Below are 16310 nucleotides of genomic sequence, written 5' to 3'. Positions count from 1 at the left end.
AGAGAATGCATGCCCCTCCCAACTGCTCAAACAAGTAAAGGTGCTGTTACAGTTATCTTTTGCTACCTTAATACAATAATTATTTTATTATATCTCACAATTTTATGGATCAGGAATTTAGACTAGGCTCAGCTAGGCGATTCTTCTGCTTTACTGACATCATTGGAGATCACTTGGTGGTATTCAACTGTCAGGTATGCTTACCTGGAGGGTCCAAGATAGCTATACTCTGGTGCCTGGTGCCTTGGTAAAGAGGGATGACGATGTGCGGCCTCTCCAGCATGACAGCCTCAGAGAAGTTTGCTTTCTTACATGCCGGCCCAGGGCTCCAAGAGCAAATATTTCAGTGAATAAAGCAGAAGATACAAGGACTTTTATAATCTGGTCTCAGAAGCCACATGGCATCAGTTCTGTATTATTCTATTGGTCAAAGCATTCATAAGCCTGCCAGATATGGATCCTCATCTTTTGATGGGAGGAATGTGATGGATTTGCAATTATGTTTTAAAACCACTACAGATAGAACCACTGAGAAAGATTCATGAGTAGCTTTGGGGTGAGGACTGGGAATTAACCTGTTGATAGCAGAGGTTCACTTGAGTCAGCAAGAAATAAGGTCTCATCTTGTACACTTTAGTGATACTATACCAACATTCTTAACCACTGCTTAGCCATCAGCCTCACAATCTAACAACTCCATGATAGTTGTACTCCCTAAGATCACCAACAATGTTAGAGTCAAATCCGGTAGGTTTTTCTTTGTTTTTGTCCTCTTGACATTTTTTCTAAACTTGACACTGGTCAGACCCAGTCTTTCTTTAATCATATTCTTAAATACCAGTTCTATCACTGGATATGTTACTGTTTCTTGTTCTCACTCTACCTTTGACAAAGCCATTCTTTCCAGACTATAACTCTGGGTCTGGGTCCCCCTGTGGTTTGGCCCTTGAACTCTTTTCCTAGTCCTATTGGACTAGCCCCATTTTCCCGTGTAAAGCATGCCCCTTTCAGTGCACCCATATCATGACTACCAAACACCTCCCAGCTCTATTTCTTGCTCTTTTAGCTTGTTAGATGCAGCTTCCTAAGCTCTCTATCTAGATATCAACAGTATTCTCTCCAAATAATTCTAAGACTTTAAAAATTGGTTTAATCTTCTTACCCCTAAAATCACCCCCCTTACCAACTGCCTCATGACAATCAGTTGGTACCATCACTGAGCTTGCAACCCATGTTCTTAAACATAGAGTAATCTTTGACTCCACATCTAATCATTCATAAAGCTGTATTGTCTATCAGATTAAATGTGACATTTATGTGAGAGCACTTCATAGTCGGTAAAGCACTACACAGGTGATAACATGAATCTACACTCATGATGGATTTGCAGGCTCTGCTTCTCATTTGGCTTCTACAGCCTCATCCCTCACCAACTTCTTGCCCTACCTCTCTCTTTCTTCCCCATCACCCAATTTCCCAGTCAGTCAGGCCAACAGAATGTATTCTATATACGCGACTTGCTTTCCCCAACATCTTTGCCTGTATGCATGCCACTTATTTGCCTCAGTTGATCTTTATTTCAACAAGTGTTTGCAGAGGAGAAACCTCGCTGGCTCCTTCTCCTTTCTTTCTTTTTTTTTTTTTTTCAGAGGCTACCCGTCAGGTCAACATTGCCTTTTTCAGGGAAGCTCCGCAAGCCTGACCTCCCTTGGAAGTGCCTTAGGACTGGCTTCTTGCACAGTACACAACCTTTACTTATAGAGGGTTTGGAGATTATTCTTTATTCATGTCTTATTTCTCCTGCTCCTGGAGAAGATGACTCTGACTTCCACTGACTCTTTTGGGGGGCTTAAGTCAGGGTTGAGTATCAGAGGCCCTAGATAGCTGGATGTGGATTCTGGTAATATCAAATGGATCTTTGGCTTATTTGAAAGGTTCTGGAAGCTGGGACCTGACCTTGTCCATTTCCCTCTCTCTCCTGTTTCCCGTTATTTCCCACTGTTTTTTTTAAAGTTCTTTGTTTTCTTAAGTTTTCATAAGAATAAACATTGAAAATAAAATTTGCACAAAGATTGAACAAGAAAGGCCACACAACCAACACATATTACATCATTATAGGTAAGTTAGCAGGGAGATTTCAGACCTGGGCTAGCTCTGGAACCACATTTTACACTGTTGAAAATAAAAGCTGGAGTACAGATGACTTTCCCTGGTTCACAGAGTTGGTAAGCTGGAGAGCTGCACCTGGAGCCAAGCAACCTGCCCTGTCCTTTCCACTGCACCCTCTAAGAAATGTAATTAGAAGACAACAAGTGGTATCTCATTTTGTATAGTGCTTTAGCAATGTACTATTTGCTTTCTAGTGTGTCTATTGTCTCGTTTGACATCGTCTCTCAAAAAGCGATGAAACGAAACGCTTTATTTGACAAGTTCAGAGTGTTCTTGGTTCCTGCGTGGGATTCTTCCAAGTCTGAATTTGGTAGTGGGAAGAGAAGGAATCCGGAGGAAGGAGGATGAGAAGTTTAAAGGAGAGGAAAGGGAAGCAGAGAAGCCCGCAAGGTGCCTGCAAGATGTCTGGGGAGTCGGAAGAACGGGATAGTGCCCCGCTCTTTCTTCTGGGACAGCCCCAGCTCGGCAGGACCTTTTACCAAGGCTCTGATATCGTGCTAGTTTCTGAAAGCCCCAGCCAAGGGTGTGCAGCCAAAGGGTGACCGAAGGTGAGGCACGTGCGGGGGCGCGGGTGCTGACCGCCGCGGCGCGCCGACCGCCGCGGCGCGCCCTCCCTCCGACGCGCGGTGTGCGGGGCGCAGACAACCAGCGGGCGGGCCAAGGCTTTCGGGGAGCGAAGCAGGGCTCCCGAGGCACCGGGCGAGGATGGGAATGGGAGGGACCCGGTGCTCCCGGACACGCCCCCGGCAGGTCCCACGCCCGGGTCTTCTGAGACCTCGCGCGGCACAGCCCGGGAGCGGCCCAGCTATATAAGTCCCAGCGGAAGACCGGAACGCAGAGGGTCCCGCTGGCGCGAGGGTAGGGAGGAGGGGACGCGGGGACTCGGCCCCCAACGCCGCGCTCCGTCTGCAGCCGCCGCCTCTGCACCGCCGCTGCCCGGCGATCGGTTCAAAAAACAGAAATCGGGTTTGCTGCCCGGCGGACAGGCGTGAAGAGCAAGGGAAAGGAACTTCCTCCACCTTCGGGGGCTTGAGCCCTTTTCCTCTGCATCTCCAGTCTCTGAGTGAAGATGGGGGGCCTGACAGCCTCGGACGTACACCCGACCCTGGGGGTCCAGCTTTTCTCAGCTGGAATAGCGGCGTGCTTCGCAGACGTGATCACCTTCCCGCTGGACACGGCCAAAGTCCGGCTCCAGGTAGCCAGGCAGAGGGGTATGACAAGGGGTCTCAGGGCAGAGGGGACGCTGTTGAGTGCATTCCATTTATTCTCTGCTTTGGTGTAACCACTGTTTCTAGATAGGGTAGGTGGCCTTCCAAAGCAGTCTGGCCTTGTCCCGGGGCTGGTGCTTTAGGATGGGAAACTGGAACTTTTTCTGGGATTAGCTGAAGAACCACCAGGGCCACAGAGAATGGGTTGACCGTGACTACTACCAAATTCTCCCAAAATTTAGGGTGCACTTAGTATTCTAAGAGCTGAGAATATTGGCCTCTCCTGAGTTTACTAGTCAGGTGCTTTTTCCTTTCTTTGATTCTTCGGGGGTTCTGTCCTATCCTACTGCCCTAGGGGTTCTGGAGAGTTCCTGGGGAGGGTGATATTCAAAATGTGCATTGTAGCCAGCCTCCCCCCATCTGCGCGTGCGCTAACACACACACACGCACACACACACACGGGGTAGAGGGAGGTGGATGGAAGAGGGATGTTGCTGAGAAAAGAAACGGAAAATAGGAACACAGGGGGAAATCTTGGCTTAAGAGTGAACTCAATTTCGCTCCCTTCTGATCTGCACCTTTCTTATTTCCAGGTCCAAGGTGAATGCCCGACGTCCAGTGCTATTAGATATAAAGGTGTCCTGGGAACAATCACCACTCTGGCAAAAACAGAAGGGCGGATGAAACTCTACAGCGGGCTGCCTGCGGGGCTTCAGAGACAAATCAGCTCCGCCTCTCTCAGGATCGGCCTCTATGACACGGTCCAGGAGTTCCTCACCGCAGGGAAAGAAAGTAAGCCTTGAGCGTTCCTGGGAGGGGCAGAAAAGCCTTGGGCTCCGCTCTGTTCCAAAAAATGTAACACAGAGAGGAGTGGTTTTCATAACAAATTGGCGAGAAAACATTCATACTTGAACTTTCCCTTCCCCAAATATTAGCTCATTGTTCATAGAAAGAAAAAAGTATGCAAAATCTATTTTTTAGATGCAGATTTATACTTGTAAAAGTCACCCAGTCATGGAAGTTTTGTGCCCAATTTGGATCTGCATCTGGAGAATATGGGTGGGCTACAGAAAAATGTTTAACTTAAAGTTCTCCAAACAGGGAAGTATATCAGAAACATCTATGGAGCTTGTCAGAAATCCAAACGAGGACTACCATGGTCCTCTGAGTCTGAATCCTCAGGCTAGAGACCAGAGTGTCTTTCCACAAGCTTCCCTCTTCATTTGTGTAAGCAACAAAGTTCAAAACCTTCTGTTTGAAGCAAAGAAAGCCAGACTTTGTGAAGAGAGTTGAAAGGACAGGAAAAGACATATTTCCTTTTAAGAGGTTCCTCATAAGGTCCAGGGGAGACCAGAGCAGAAAAAGTGGATGAATGCTGTAGGGAGTTTGTTTAGGGGAAAAAGAAAAGGAAACATATTTCCTGAGTGCCAATGCACTCTAAGAATTCCTGTCACTTTAGCTAGCATTTATTTGAGGGCTTACTATGAACCAGACACTGTTCTAAGTGCTTCAGATACATGACAACTGGAAGGGTACTAGTATCATTATCCCTTGGCACATGGGAAAACTGAACACAGAGCAGATTCATCACTTGCCCAAGGTCACACAGCTGGGAGGGGGCAGAGCCAGGGTTCAAATACAGGCAGTCTGGCCTCGGACTCCAGGCTCCTAACCCTGTTCTCTCCTGCCTTCTGCACTTCTCATATGATTCTGCCCATCATTCAAACCGCACAACAATGCTGTGAGTAAACAGTGTTAGCCGAATATCAGGGCAGTTAAGTAACATGCACAAAATCACACAGCTAATCAACATCAGAGGCACTTTCATGTGGAGTAGACAAGCCAGAGAGATGTGCTGATGGCAAAATGAACACATTAAGTGAAATCCACCTTGTAGATTTCATCATTTCTGCTGTGAGTAACCTTCAATACTATAACTTTATGGGATAATTTATAAATATTGTCTATACAAATGTGCAAGTTATACTTATCCACACAAGTACTTTCAAAGTGAAGATAAAATCTGGATGTTACTAGATCAAAACTGCATTTTGGTATTTATAGATGTAGCAAGAGAGGAAACACAAAGGAGGTAAAGCTGCCCGTTCAGGTGGTTTTCTTCACAGATTGACTGTTCTACCAATTGTTGTGGACTTTGGGCACCAAATTAATAGGATATATGTTGGCAGTGTTCTATGTTATATAGATTCAGTTTATTTAGTAGGCTTTATTGAACTGCCATGTGCCAGTAACTATGTTAGATGTTTAGATGGCAGATGTGTCTCTAGACAGAGCTTACAGTTGAGAGTATGGGGTGTATGGGGAGAAGTGAATAGATGACTGTATTCCATGACACATGCTGTATTACAATACAGTCCTACTTCGCTTAACGATGGGGATACATTCTCAGAAATGAGTCAGGAGGCAAATTGGTTGTTGAATGAACATCACCGAGGGCACTTACACAAACCTAGATGGCATAGCCACACCTAGGCTATATGGTATAATCTATTGCTCCTAGGCTACAAACCTGTGCAGCATGTTGGTATTGAATACTACAGGCAATTGTTACATAAAGTTAAGTGTTTGTGTACCTAAAAATAGAAAAGGTAATGCATTACACTGCAACCTTATGGTGGCTGGGATGTCACTAGGTGATAGGAATTTTTCAGCTCTGTTCTAATCTTATGGGACCACCATCACATATGCAGCACATGACTAAGTGTAATTACAAGACGGTGGCCATGTTAAACAGAACTACTTAACCTAGCCATGGAGGCAAGGTCCGTGAGATTTTCCTGAAGAGTTAATGTCTGGATCAATTCTGGAAGGGCCAGCAGGAGTACTCCAGGCAAAGGGGTGAGAAAGGACCTTCCAAGTAGAGTGAAGTTCATGTACAAAGACTCAGTGAGGAGTAGAGTGAACATAGCACAGGGAGGACATGTTGGTGAGGAAGGAGGGGTGAACACAGAGGCAGGAGGGAGCCAGACCACAGAAGGCCTTGCAGGTGGTGCTAAGGAGTTTGGATTTTATCCTTACAGTGGTGGGAAGTCATCGTAAAAATGTTAAGCAACTGAGTGGCATAAACAATTTACATTTTCAAAAGATCACTTTGGCAGCAGATAGAGTATATATGTAAAAGGAATAAGAAAGAGGTAAGTTAGAAAGCAAGAAATGATCAGGGTATGCCCTAAAACACTGGCAATAGGGAAAAAGAGATGTCAATCAGAAAGATTGAGAAAGTATGATTGAATTGACTTGGTGAACAAACAGAGATAAGGCATAAGGGACAGGTAGAAATATGAGATGACTTCCAAGTTTCTGTTTAAAGATACCCTTTATTGACAGAGGATGTATAGAAGCCATCTTAGGGGGAAGACAAGAAATTTGGTTTAGGCCATGTCAACAGGTAATGGCACATGAGTTTAGGAGAAAAGTCTGGGCTAGATTCCAGGAAGTCACAGCAGGGACTATCAGTAGGGTCAAACAGCAGAGAGTGTGGAAAGGACTGAAAAGTGATCATTGTACATAACGGATAGAAGGCTCACTGATTTTTCTAGTAAAAACATCTTCAGCAGAGTAGTGGGGTATAAGCTATATTGTAGGGGACTGAGGAAGAAATGGGCTCTGAGAAGTAAAGACAAACAATATATTTTGTAAATAAATTTCTTTTAGTTCTTGAAAAAAAAACACAGCCTCTTTTCCAGGAAGCTTGACTGGGAAGTGAAGAGAGGGATTTGAAAGTTGGCGATTGGAGGATAGGATGAGTACATCAAGATACACTACGTTGTAGTGCAGTGCATTACAAATGTGAGCTAAAAGTGAAGTCATTTGTAATCATATGATATTGCCACTTAAAAGACAGCTGTCAATCATATGCCCAGCTCCTGCTAAAGCATGATGAGAAGAGTACAATCATGATAGTGATTTAAAAATTGCCGCTGGTTTTGTGGATTTTCTTTGTGCTAGACAGTGTAAGCTCTTTATCAATATTATTTAACTCACACAACTGTAGGAGGTAGATATTATTATCCCTATTTGACAGATTAGGAAACAGAATTATAATGACTGAGAACGTCTTTGCTGAGTAAATGTTGCTGAACCTTAATTTTATGTTTACTTAATGATAGAAATGAATATTGGACTTCAAGACTATCTGTATTTAATGGTATCTGTCTTGGCAACATAAGCTAATTTTTTCAAAATTTTAAGACAAAAATCACTTTCTTCTCTCCTGCCTTATTTTTGTTCCCTTCACATGTCGTAGCCTAACACTACTTGATGGCCCATTTTGGTGCAGTTTGTCCACTGGGCTGCTTCTAGGGCCACCAAGTCCCATAATTAACATTATCATTCGTGGGAGAAAGATCAAGCCTCATTGGTGACAGGTGCCTCCTCACAGTCGGATAATACTGAAAAGAGGGCTAAATATAGGAAAGAACCAAGCTGAATACAGGAAAGAATCAGGCCACTGTGAAGATAAGCATTGTGTTTTCTTGTTCCTTGAAAGTCTTCATTTTTTAAAAATTTTAAACACCTGAAGTTTTCTAGCCTTACTCTGAGTTGATACACATTTAGTACATGATCAACACATGAACAGGCATTAGAGAAGTAGAAAAGTTGTAAGAATACAAAAATATGGGCCAGGTGTGGTGGCTCATACCAGTAATCCTAGCACTTTGGGAGGCCGAGGCAGGTGGATCACCTGAGGTCAAGAGTTCAAGACCAGCCTGGCCAATATAGTGAAACCCTGTCTCTACTAAAAATACAAAAATTAGCAGACTGTGGTGGCACATGCCTATAATCCCAGCTACTTGGGAGGCTGAGGCAGGAGAATTGCTTGAACCCGGGAGGCGGAGGTTGCAGTGAGCCAAGATTGCACCACTGCACTCTAGCCTAGATAACAGAACAAGACTCCATCTCAAAAAAAAAAAAAAAAACAAAAATATGAACCACTGAAAATTAAAAAGACATGCATGCATTCTAGGTCTTTAATTTTTTTCTTAATAATTTTTTTTCTCTCTGGATAGCAACACCTAGTTTAGGAAGCAAGATCTTAGCTGGTCTAACGACTGGAGGAGTGGCAGTATTCATTGGGCAACCCACAGAGGTCGTGAAAGTCAGACTTCAAGCACAGAGCCATCTCCACGGTATCAAACCTCGCTACACGGGGACTTATAACGCGTACAGAATAATAGCAACAACCGAAGGCTTGACGGGTCTTTGGAAAGGTAACTAACTTCAAAGTGGGTTTTATAACCACCAAATCACATACATACAACCAGCAACTTATTGTAAAGTAGAGTTAGTAAACATTTTTTTTTCCCCCCAGGGACTACTCCCAATCTGATGAGAAGTGTCATCATCAATTGTACAGAGCTAGTAACATATGATCTAATGAAGGAGGCCTTTGTGAAAAACAACATATTAGCAGGTAACTTCCCATTTCATATAACAAACAGGTCTGCACCTTTAGAATTTCATCTTGGAGCTTCTGCAGCCACCTTATACTCAATCTCTTAACTCTAATAGTTTTCTCTTTTTAAAAATTAAGTAATTTTGAACCATATATAACTTTGTGAGAAGCAGGAAAAGACCAAAATATTAAGCTTAAGAAGTTTTGCCACAACAAAAATATTTTGCAACAAGAATAACAAGCAGTTTCATCTTATGTCAGCATTACTCTCATTTAATACTAATATATGGGACTTTTGTTAGAATCTTATTCTTTATACAGCAGAATTCAGGAGGTAAGTCCATTCTGCACTGTATCCAACAGATCTTGTTATACAAGGAGCTTATCAGTGGTCTCATCCAAAAAGTAATACCATAAGATAGGTTCTTAAAAATAATTCTCCTCCCTCCCCCTCCCCTCCCCTCCCCCTCCCCTCCCCCTCCCCCTCCCCTCCCCCTCCCCCTCCGCCTCCCCTCCCCCTCCGCCTCCCCTCCCCCTCCCCCTCCCCCTCCCCTCCCCCTCCCCCTCCCCCTCCCCTCCCCCTCCGCCTCCCCTCCCCCTCCGCCTCCCCCTCCCTCCTTTCTTCGGTCTCCGTCTCCTTCTTTTTTCGGTCTCCCTCTGTTGCCGAAGCTGGACTGTACTGCCGTGATCTCGGCTCGCTGCAACCTCCCTGCCTCGGGCTCCTGTGATTCTCCTGCCTCGGCCTGCCGAGTGCCTGGGATTGCAGGCGTGCGCCGCCACGCCTGAATGGTTTTTGTATTTTTGGTGGAGACAGGGTTTCCCCGTGTTGACCGGGGTGGTCTCCAGCTCCTGGCCTCGAGTGATCTGCCCGCCTCTGCCTCCTGAGGTGCTGGGATTGCAGACGGAGTCTCGCTCACTCAATGCTCAATGGTGCTCAGGCTGGAGTGCAGTGGCGTGATCTCGGCTCGCTACAACCTCCACCTCCCAGCCTCCTGCCTTGGCCTCTTAAAGTGCTAAGATTACAGCCTCTGCCCCGCCGCCACCCCGTCCAGGAAGTGAGGAGCGTCTCTGCCTGGCCACCCATCGTCTAGGATGTGAGGAGCCCCTCTGCCCGGCGGCCCCATCTGGGAAGTGAGGAGCGCCTCTGCCCGACCGCCATCCCATATAGGAAGTGAGGAATGTCTCTGCCCGGCCGCCCATCGTCTGGGATGTGAGGAGCGCCTCTGCCCGGCTGCCCCATCTGGGAAGTGAGGAGCGCCTCTGCCCAGTCGCCCAACGTCTGGGAAGTGAGGAGCACCTCTGCCCAGTCGCACAACGTCTGGGAAGTGAGGAGCGCCTCTGCCCAGTCGCCCAACGTCTGGGAGGAAGTGAGGAGCACCTCTGCCTGGCTGCCACCCCGTCTGGGAGGAAGTGAGGAGCGCCTCTGCCCGGCTGCCCCATCTGGGAAGTGAGGAGCGCCTCTGCCCGGCCCCCCCGTCTGGGAGGTGAGGAGCGCCTCTGTCCGGCCGCCCCGTCTGGGAAGTGAGGAGTGCCTCTGCCCGGCTGCCCCATCTGAGAAGTGAGGAGCGCCTCTGCCCGGCCGCCACCGCGTATGGGAAATGAGGAGCGCCTCTGCCCGGCCGCCCCGTCTAGGAAGTGAGGAGCGCCTCTGCCCGGCCACCCCGTCTGGGAGGTGAGGAGTGCCTCTGCCCGGCTGCCACCCCATCTGGGAGGAAGTGAGGAGCGCCTCTGCCCGGCTGCCCCGTCTGGGAGGTGAGGAGTGCCTCTGCCCGGCCGCCACACCGTCTGGGAGGAAGTGAGGAGCACCTCTGCCCGGCTGCCCCGTCTGGGAGGTGAGGAGTGCCTCTGCCCGGCCGCCACACCGTCTGGGAGGTGAGGAGTGCCTCTGCCCGGCCGCCCCGTCTGGGAGGTGAGGAGCGCCTCTGCCTGGCTGCCACCCCGTCTGGGAGGAAGTGAGGAGTGCCTCTGCCCGGCTGCCCCATCTGGGAAGTGAGGAGCGCCTCTGCCCGGCCGCCCCGTCTGGGAGGTGAGGAGCGCCTCTGTCCGGCCGCCCCGTCTGGGAAGTGAGGAGCGCCTCTGCCCGGCCGCCCCGTCTGGGAGGTGAGGAGTGCCTCTGCCCGGCTGCCACCCCGTCTGGGAGGAAGTGAGAAGCACCTCTGCCCGGCCGCCCCGTCTGGGAGGTGAGGAGTGCCTCTGCCCGGCCGCCACCCCGTCTGGGAGGAAGTGAGGAGCACCTCTGCCCGGCTGCCCTGTCTGGGAGGTGAGGAGCGCCTCTGCCCGGCCACCCCGTCTGGGAGGTGAGGAGCACCTCTGCCCGGCCGCCCCGTCTGGGAGGTGAGGAGCGCCTCTGCCCGGCCGCCCCGTCTGGGAGGTGAGGAGCGCCTCTGCCCGGCCGCCCCGTCTGGGAGGTGAGGAGCGCCTCTGCCCGGCCGCCCCGTCTGGGAGGTGAGGAGCGCCTCTGCCCGGCCGCCCCGTCTGGGAGGTGAGGAGCGCCTCTGCCCGACCGCCCCGTCTGGGAGGTGAGGAGTGCCTCTGCCCGGCCGCCACCCCGTCTGGGAGGAAGTGAGGAGCACCTCTGCCCGGCTGCCCCATCTGGGAGATGAGGAGCACCTCTGCCCGGCCGCCCCGTCTGGGAGGTGAGGAGCGCCTGCCTCTGCCTGGCCGCCAGCCCGGCTGGGAGGAAGTGAGGAGCGCCTCTGCCCGGCTGCCCCATCTGGGAAGTGAGGAGCGCCTCTGCCCGGCCGCCATCCCGTATGGGAAGTGAGGAGCACCTCTGCCCGGCCACCCCGTCTGGGAGGTGAGGAGCGCCTCTGCCTGGCCCCCCCGTCTGGGAGGTGAGGAGCCCCTCTGCCCGGCCGCCACCCCGTCTGGGAGGAAGTGAGGAGCGCCTCTGCCTGGCTGCCCCATCTGGGAAGTGAGGAGCGCCTCTGCCCAGCTGCCACACCGTCTGGGAAGTGAGGAGCGCCTCTGCCCGGCCACCCCGTCTGGGAGGTGAGGAGCGCCTCTGCCCGGCCGCCTAGTCTGGGAAGTGAGGAGCGCCTCTGCCCGGCCGCCCTGTCTGGGAGGTGAGGAGCGCCTCTGCCCGGCCGCCACCCCATCTGGGAGGAAGTGAGGAGCGTCTCTGCCCGGCCCCCCCGTCTGGGAAGTGAGGAGCGCCTCTGCCCGGCCGCCCTGTCTGGGAGAGCAAGAACCCAGCAGAGTCGAGTTTCAATGGGAGCAAGATGGAGAAGAGGTTGAGAAACATGAGAAGACCCCAGTTTGGAACAAGTGCTGAGATGGACGAATGCAACAGAAGAGACTGCATGGCTTCTGAGGTTGCAGCTTCTGGGAGAAGCCATCTACCATTGATGACAGACATGCCGTGTGGAAACCAAACCAGCCATGTGGAGAGGCTACCTGGACAGAGGCACACGGCCAGCACCAGCTGTGGAGACAGACATGTGAGCAAAGAAATTATCTTTGATATACAGCCAAGTTGAGCCTTCAGATGACTCCGATTTCAGCCACCTTCAGACTGCAACCACATGAAAGACTCTAAATAGAAGCTTCCCAGCTGATCCCGGTTGACTCACAGTGCTGAAGGGGATAATAATAAATTGTTGTTTTAAGCCGAAAAAAAAAATAATAATACAAAAAATTATTCAGGCATGGTGGTGCACACCTGTAGTCCCAGTTACTCAGGAGGCTGAGGTGGGAGAATCACTGGAACCTGGGAGGCAGAGGTTGCAGTGAGCTGAGATCGTGCCATTGCACTCCAGCCTGGGCAACAGAGTAAGACTTTGTCTCAAAAAAAAAAAAAAAAGAAAAGAAAAAAAAATAATAATATTGTAACAACCTCTAGACACATTAAAATTTCCCTTATTTCAATAAAAAATATTACATGCTCATATATTAGGCATTATTACAGGCCTTAAGGGCACAGAGGAAACTAACAGGTTATTTTCCTAAAGTGTTAACAATCTATTAAGCCATTTACTCTTTACCTTCTTTTCTAGTGCAATACCTTTCTTATTTTATTTTATTTATTTATAAGACAACTTCATTGACCTACTGTTATCAACAGGTTTATAAAGATATGACAGATAACTAAATTGCAAGCCCCCAAAAGTCTGATGTTGACCTGTTTCATCGATCCATTTTAGATGACGTCCCCTGCCACTTGGTGTCGGCTCTTATCGCTGGATTTTGGGCAACAGCTATGTCCTCCCCGGTGGATGTAGTAAAAACCAGATTTATTAATTCTCCACCAGGACAGTACAAAAGTGTGCCCAACTGTGCAATGAAAATGTTCACTAACGAAGGACCAACGGCTTTCTTCAAGGGGTAAGATACGATCTTGTGTATCTGTAATGTGTTCTGGCTGTCTGTGTGCTTTGGGACACTCTCATGTCAAGCAACTGACATTTAGCTTACAAACCTTAGTATATTCATATACTTAGTATTGACTTTTCCTTGCCACAGATTTCTCCAATCCACCAATTCCACTGTGCCAGAAAGTAAAAAGCCATGATATTCAAATTTTTTCAACTTTGATCAAAGGCTCATTCAAGACCAGTGCCTTTTCCATTGGTCCCAGTCATTGGAAATGCAGACAGTATTTTGCCTTCTCTGGGCAAGAAAGTTATAAAGTAGAGGGAAATCATAATAGAGAGCTATGAGAGAACAAGATTTGATTTGATTTAATTTGATGGACTCAAGTTTTAACACTGTAAAACTAGAGATAAGACATCACAACCAATCTAGAAAAGTGATGCAGAAAAGTATTTGATTTGGGTGATTATTACACTCACCTAGAAACAAGTGTTGTGTAATAGATTACACATTTCCATAATGCAATGTTGTATTGGAAACTACCTTCCTAAGAAAATATAGTATGGGCTCGGTGTGGTGGCTCGCACCTGTAATCCCAGCACTTTGGGAGATGGAGGCAGGAGGATCACTTGAGCCCAGACTGGGCAACAAAGCGAGACCCTGTCTCAACAAAAAATTAAAAAATTAGCTGAGTGTGGTGGCACGCACTGATGATCCCCTCTACTTGGGAAGCTGAGGCAAGAGGATCTCCTGAGCCCAGGAGTTCAAGGTTTCAGGGAGCTATGATTGTGCCATTGCACTCCAGCCTGGGAGACAGAGCAAGGCCCTGTCTCAAAAAAGAAGAAGGAGAAGGAGAAGAAAATACAGTATTAAGTAATCTGTCAATATATTCCACAAGGATTACACTAGTGGTTAAATAATAAAATTCTATTACCTTTTTAAACTGTAAGGCCATTCCTCAAGCTTTATAAATTAAGCATGAATGCATCATACACATTTTATAAAAAGTTCCAACTTATCATAATCTGTACTTATGATACATTAATACAAATGAAGTTAATTATAAAATTAAAATGGATATACCAGTTATTAAACCATTAACCATTTAATAATTTTATTTTTTTCAAATTTAAAAACCTTTAGGGAGAGAAATACTACAACATGGATGAACCTTGAAAACGTTATGCTAAGTGAAATAAGACAGACAAAAAAGGACAAATACTGTATGATTACACTTAATTGAGGTACCTAGAGTAGTCAAATTCATAGAGACAGAAAGAATAGAAATTACCAGGGGCTGGAGGTAGGAAAAAATGGGGAGCTATTTAATGGGTAGAGAGTTTCTTTTTGGGGTGACAAAAAGGTTCTAGAAATGGATAGAAGTGATGGTTACACACAATGTGTATGTTCAGTAGTGTTACTGAAATGTAATTTTATGGGGTTTTTTTTGCGATAAAATGCCCCACATTGGGAAGTGAAGAGAAACATGTTAAGAGACTTGAAGGAAAAAAATTAGGGCAGAGGCGTGTTTTTTATAGGTTAAACAATAAAAACCATTTAAACATTTAACAATTCTAAGGACAAGAATTGTCAAGATTGAGACAGCACTGATTTTTTGACTCTACTCAATACTTCTTTGGTTTCTCTTCTTCCTTCCCCCTTCTAATAGTTTCCTACCTCCCATTCAGAAAGCAAAGCAAAACAAGCAAAAATTCCCCCTTCCCTCAAAAAAGGAGAGATGTTTTGAAAAAGTTTATATCAGAGAAGAGAAGACATGTTTTGGGAGTGAAGGATATTCGTGGATTTGTATAGATGTGATCATCAGGGCTGTGTTGTTTTGAAGTAATACAGGACATCTAGAGGAAAATTTATTTTCAGCAGAGGAGGGAAAGATGAAGAATAGGTACTTTTAAGCATCTTCACTTGAGGAGTGGCAAAGTGAGAAGCATAACCTGCTATAATCACTTTAAGAATTTCAGGCTGAGTGTGGTGGTGCAGTCTCTAGTCCCAGTTACTCCGGGAGGCTGAGGTGGGAGGATCACTTAAGCCCAGGAGCTCGAGGTTGCAGTGAGCTATGATTACACTACTGCATTCCAGCCCGGGTGACAGGGTGAAGCCTCATCTCAAAAATTAAAAATAAAAAAAAAGAATATCAAACAGACTAATCGAATGATGACATGCACTTTTCTAGGTTGGTACCTTCCTTCTTGCGACTCGGATCCTGGAACGTCATTATGTTTGTGTGCTTTGAACAACTGAAACGAGAACTGTCAAAGTCAAGGCAGACTATGGACTGTGCCACATAATCAGCTTCAAGAAAATGATGTACCATACCAGTGGGAATCTTGCTGACTGGATCATAAAAACAAACAAAACTTATTCACTTACTTTAACCTAAAAAGATAAAGGAATTTTGGCAGGGAATTTTGGCAGAGAATTTTGGACTTTTTTATATAAAAAAGAGGAAAATTAATGCCTATTTCATATAACTTTTTTTTTCTCAGTGTCTTAAGAAGGGGAAAGCAAAACATTCAGCATATACCCTGGCAAATGTAATGCAGATAAGCTACTGCATTTGACCATTTCTGGAGTGCAATTGTGTGAATGAATGTGAAGAACTTTAACATGTTTTAATTACAATTCCAACTGGTGGAAAAGAAACTGAGTGAAATGCAGTTTATATTTATAAATACTTAAAAATGAAGTTATTAAAAATATTAGTTTTTATTTATTAACCACAGTTGTCAGTTAATATATTCAATAAAGCATTGTTAATACCTTTTAAAGTTTGCCTTTTGAGATCTATACCTGGGTGTAAGAGTCAAGTTCACCTAGAATACAATACTGCCCAATAGCAAGTGCAGGACTTTAGAATCATAGGCATGAACCTACTCTGAATGTTATTAGATTTTTAATGTTTAGAGTCCAGATTTGATGACATCTTTAACAACTTCTCATGTAAGACACTATATTCATTTTGGCAGGATTGTTACTAGAGTCCTGGTATCTGTGCTAGCATAATTTTAGAGCTGGAGGGTACTTCTGGAAGACAGAGGAACAGTTTGAGATTCCTACTGAGATGAAAATGAATCTTCATGGAATCTTTCAGCAAAGCCAAATTCAAATTCATCATTAGCACCTGTAGTAACCTTTTTAATGCCTACAAACTGCATGCAGGAGAGATAAGGAAACAGTAAAACAGATAT

The 16310-nt window shown here is 46.5% G+C and overlaps 1 protein-coding gene across 1 annotated transcript; it reads left to right on the top strand.

Annotated features, from left to right (window-relative positions):
• Window positions 1–3005: 3005 nt before the first annotated feature.
• UCP1 (uncoupling protein 1) lies at window positions 3006–15890 on the top strand. Its single transcript, XM_054485944.1, has 6 exons — window positions 3006–3364; window positions 3971–4169; window positions 8408–8608; window positions 8710–8811; window positions 12936–13116; window positions 15296–15890. Exons 1-6 carry the CDS (start codon window positions 3239–3241, stop codon window positions 15408–15410), a joined length of 924 nt encoding a protein of 307 aa, XP_054341919.1. The 5' UTR covers window positions 3006–3238; the 3' UTR covers window positions 15411–15890.
• Window positions 15891–16310: the final 420 nt, after the last annotated feature.

Source organism: Pongo pygmaeus, chromosome 3, assembly GCF_028885625.2.
Source record: "Pongo pygmaeus isolate AG05252 chromosome 3, NHGRI_mPonPyg2-v2.0_pri, whole genome shotgun sequence".
NCBI classification, from domain to species: domain Eukaryota; kingdom Metazoa; phylum Chordata; class Mammalia; order Primates; family Hominidae; genus Pongo; species Pongo pygmaeus.
This window is presented reverse-complemented; position numbering and strand designations above follow the sequence as displayed.

Bases quoted from the DNA above. Each gene is read 5' to 3' on its own strand.
- UCP1 (XM_054485944.1), top strand. From the start codon at position 3,239: ATGGGGGGCCTGACAGCCTCGGACGTACACCCGACCCTGGGGGTCCAG. The intron at 3,365-3,970 runs GTAGCCAGGCAG...TCTTATTTCCAG, and splicing joins CGGCCAAAGTCCGGCTCCAG to GTCCAAGGTGAATGCCCGAC. The intron at 8,812-12,935 runs GTAACTTCCCAT...GATCCATTTTAG, and splicing joins GAAAAACAACATATTAGCAG to ATGACGTCCCCTGCCACTTG.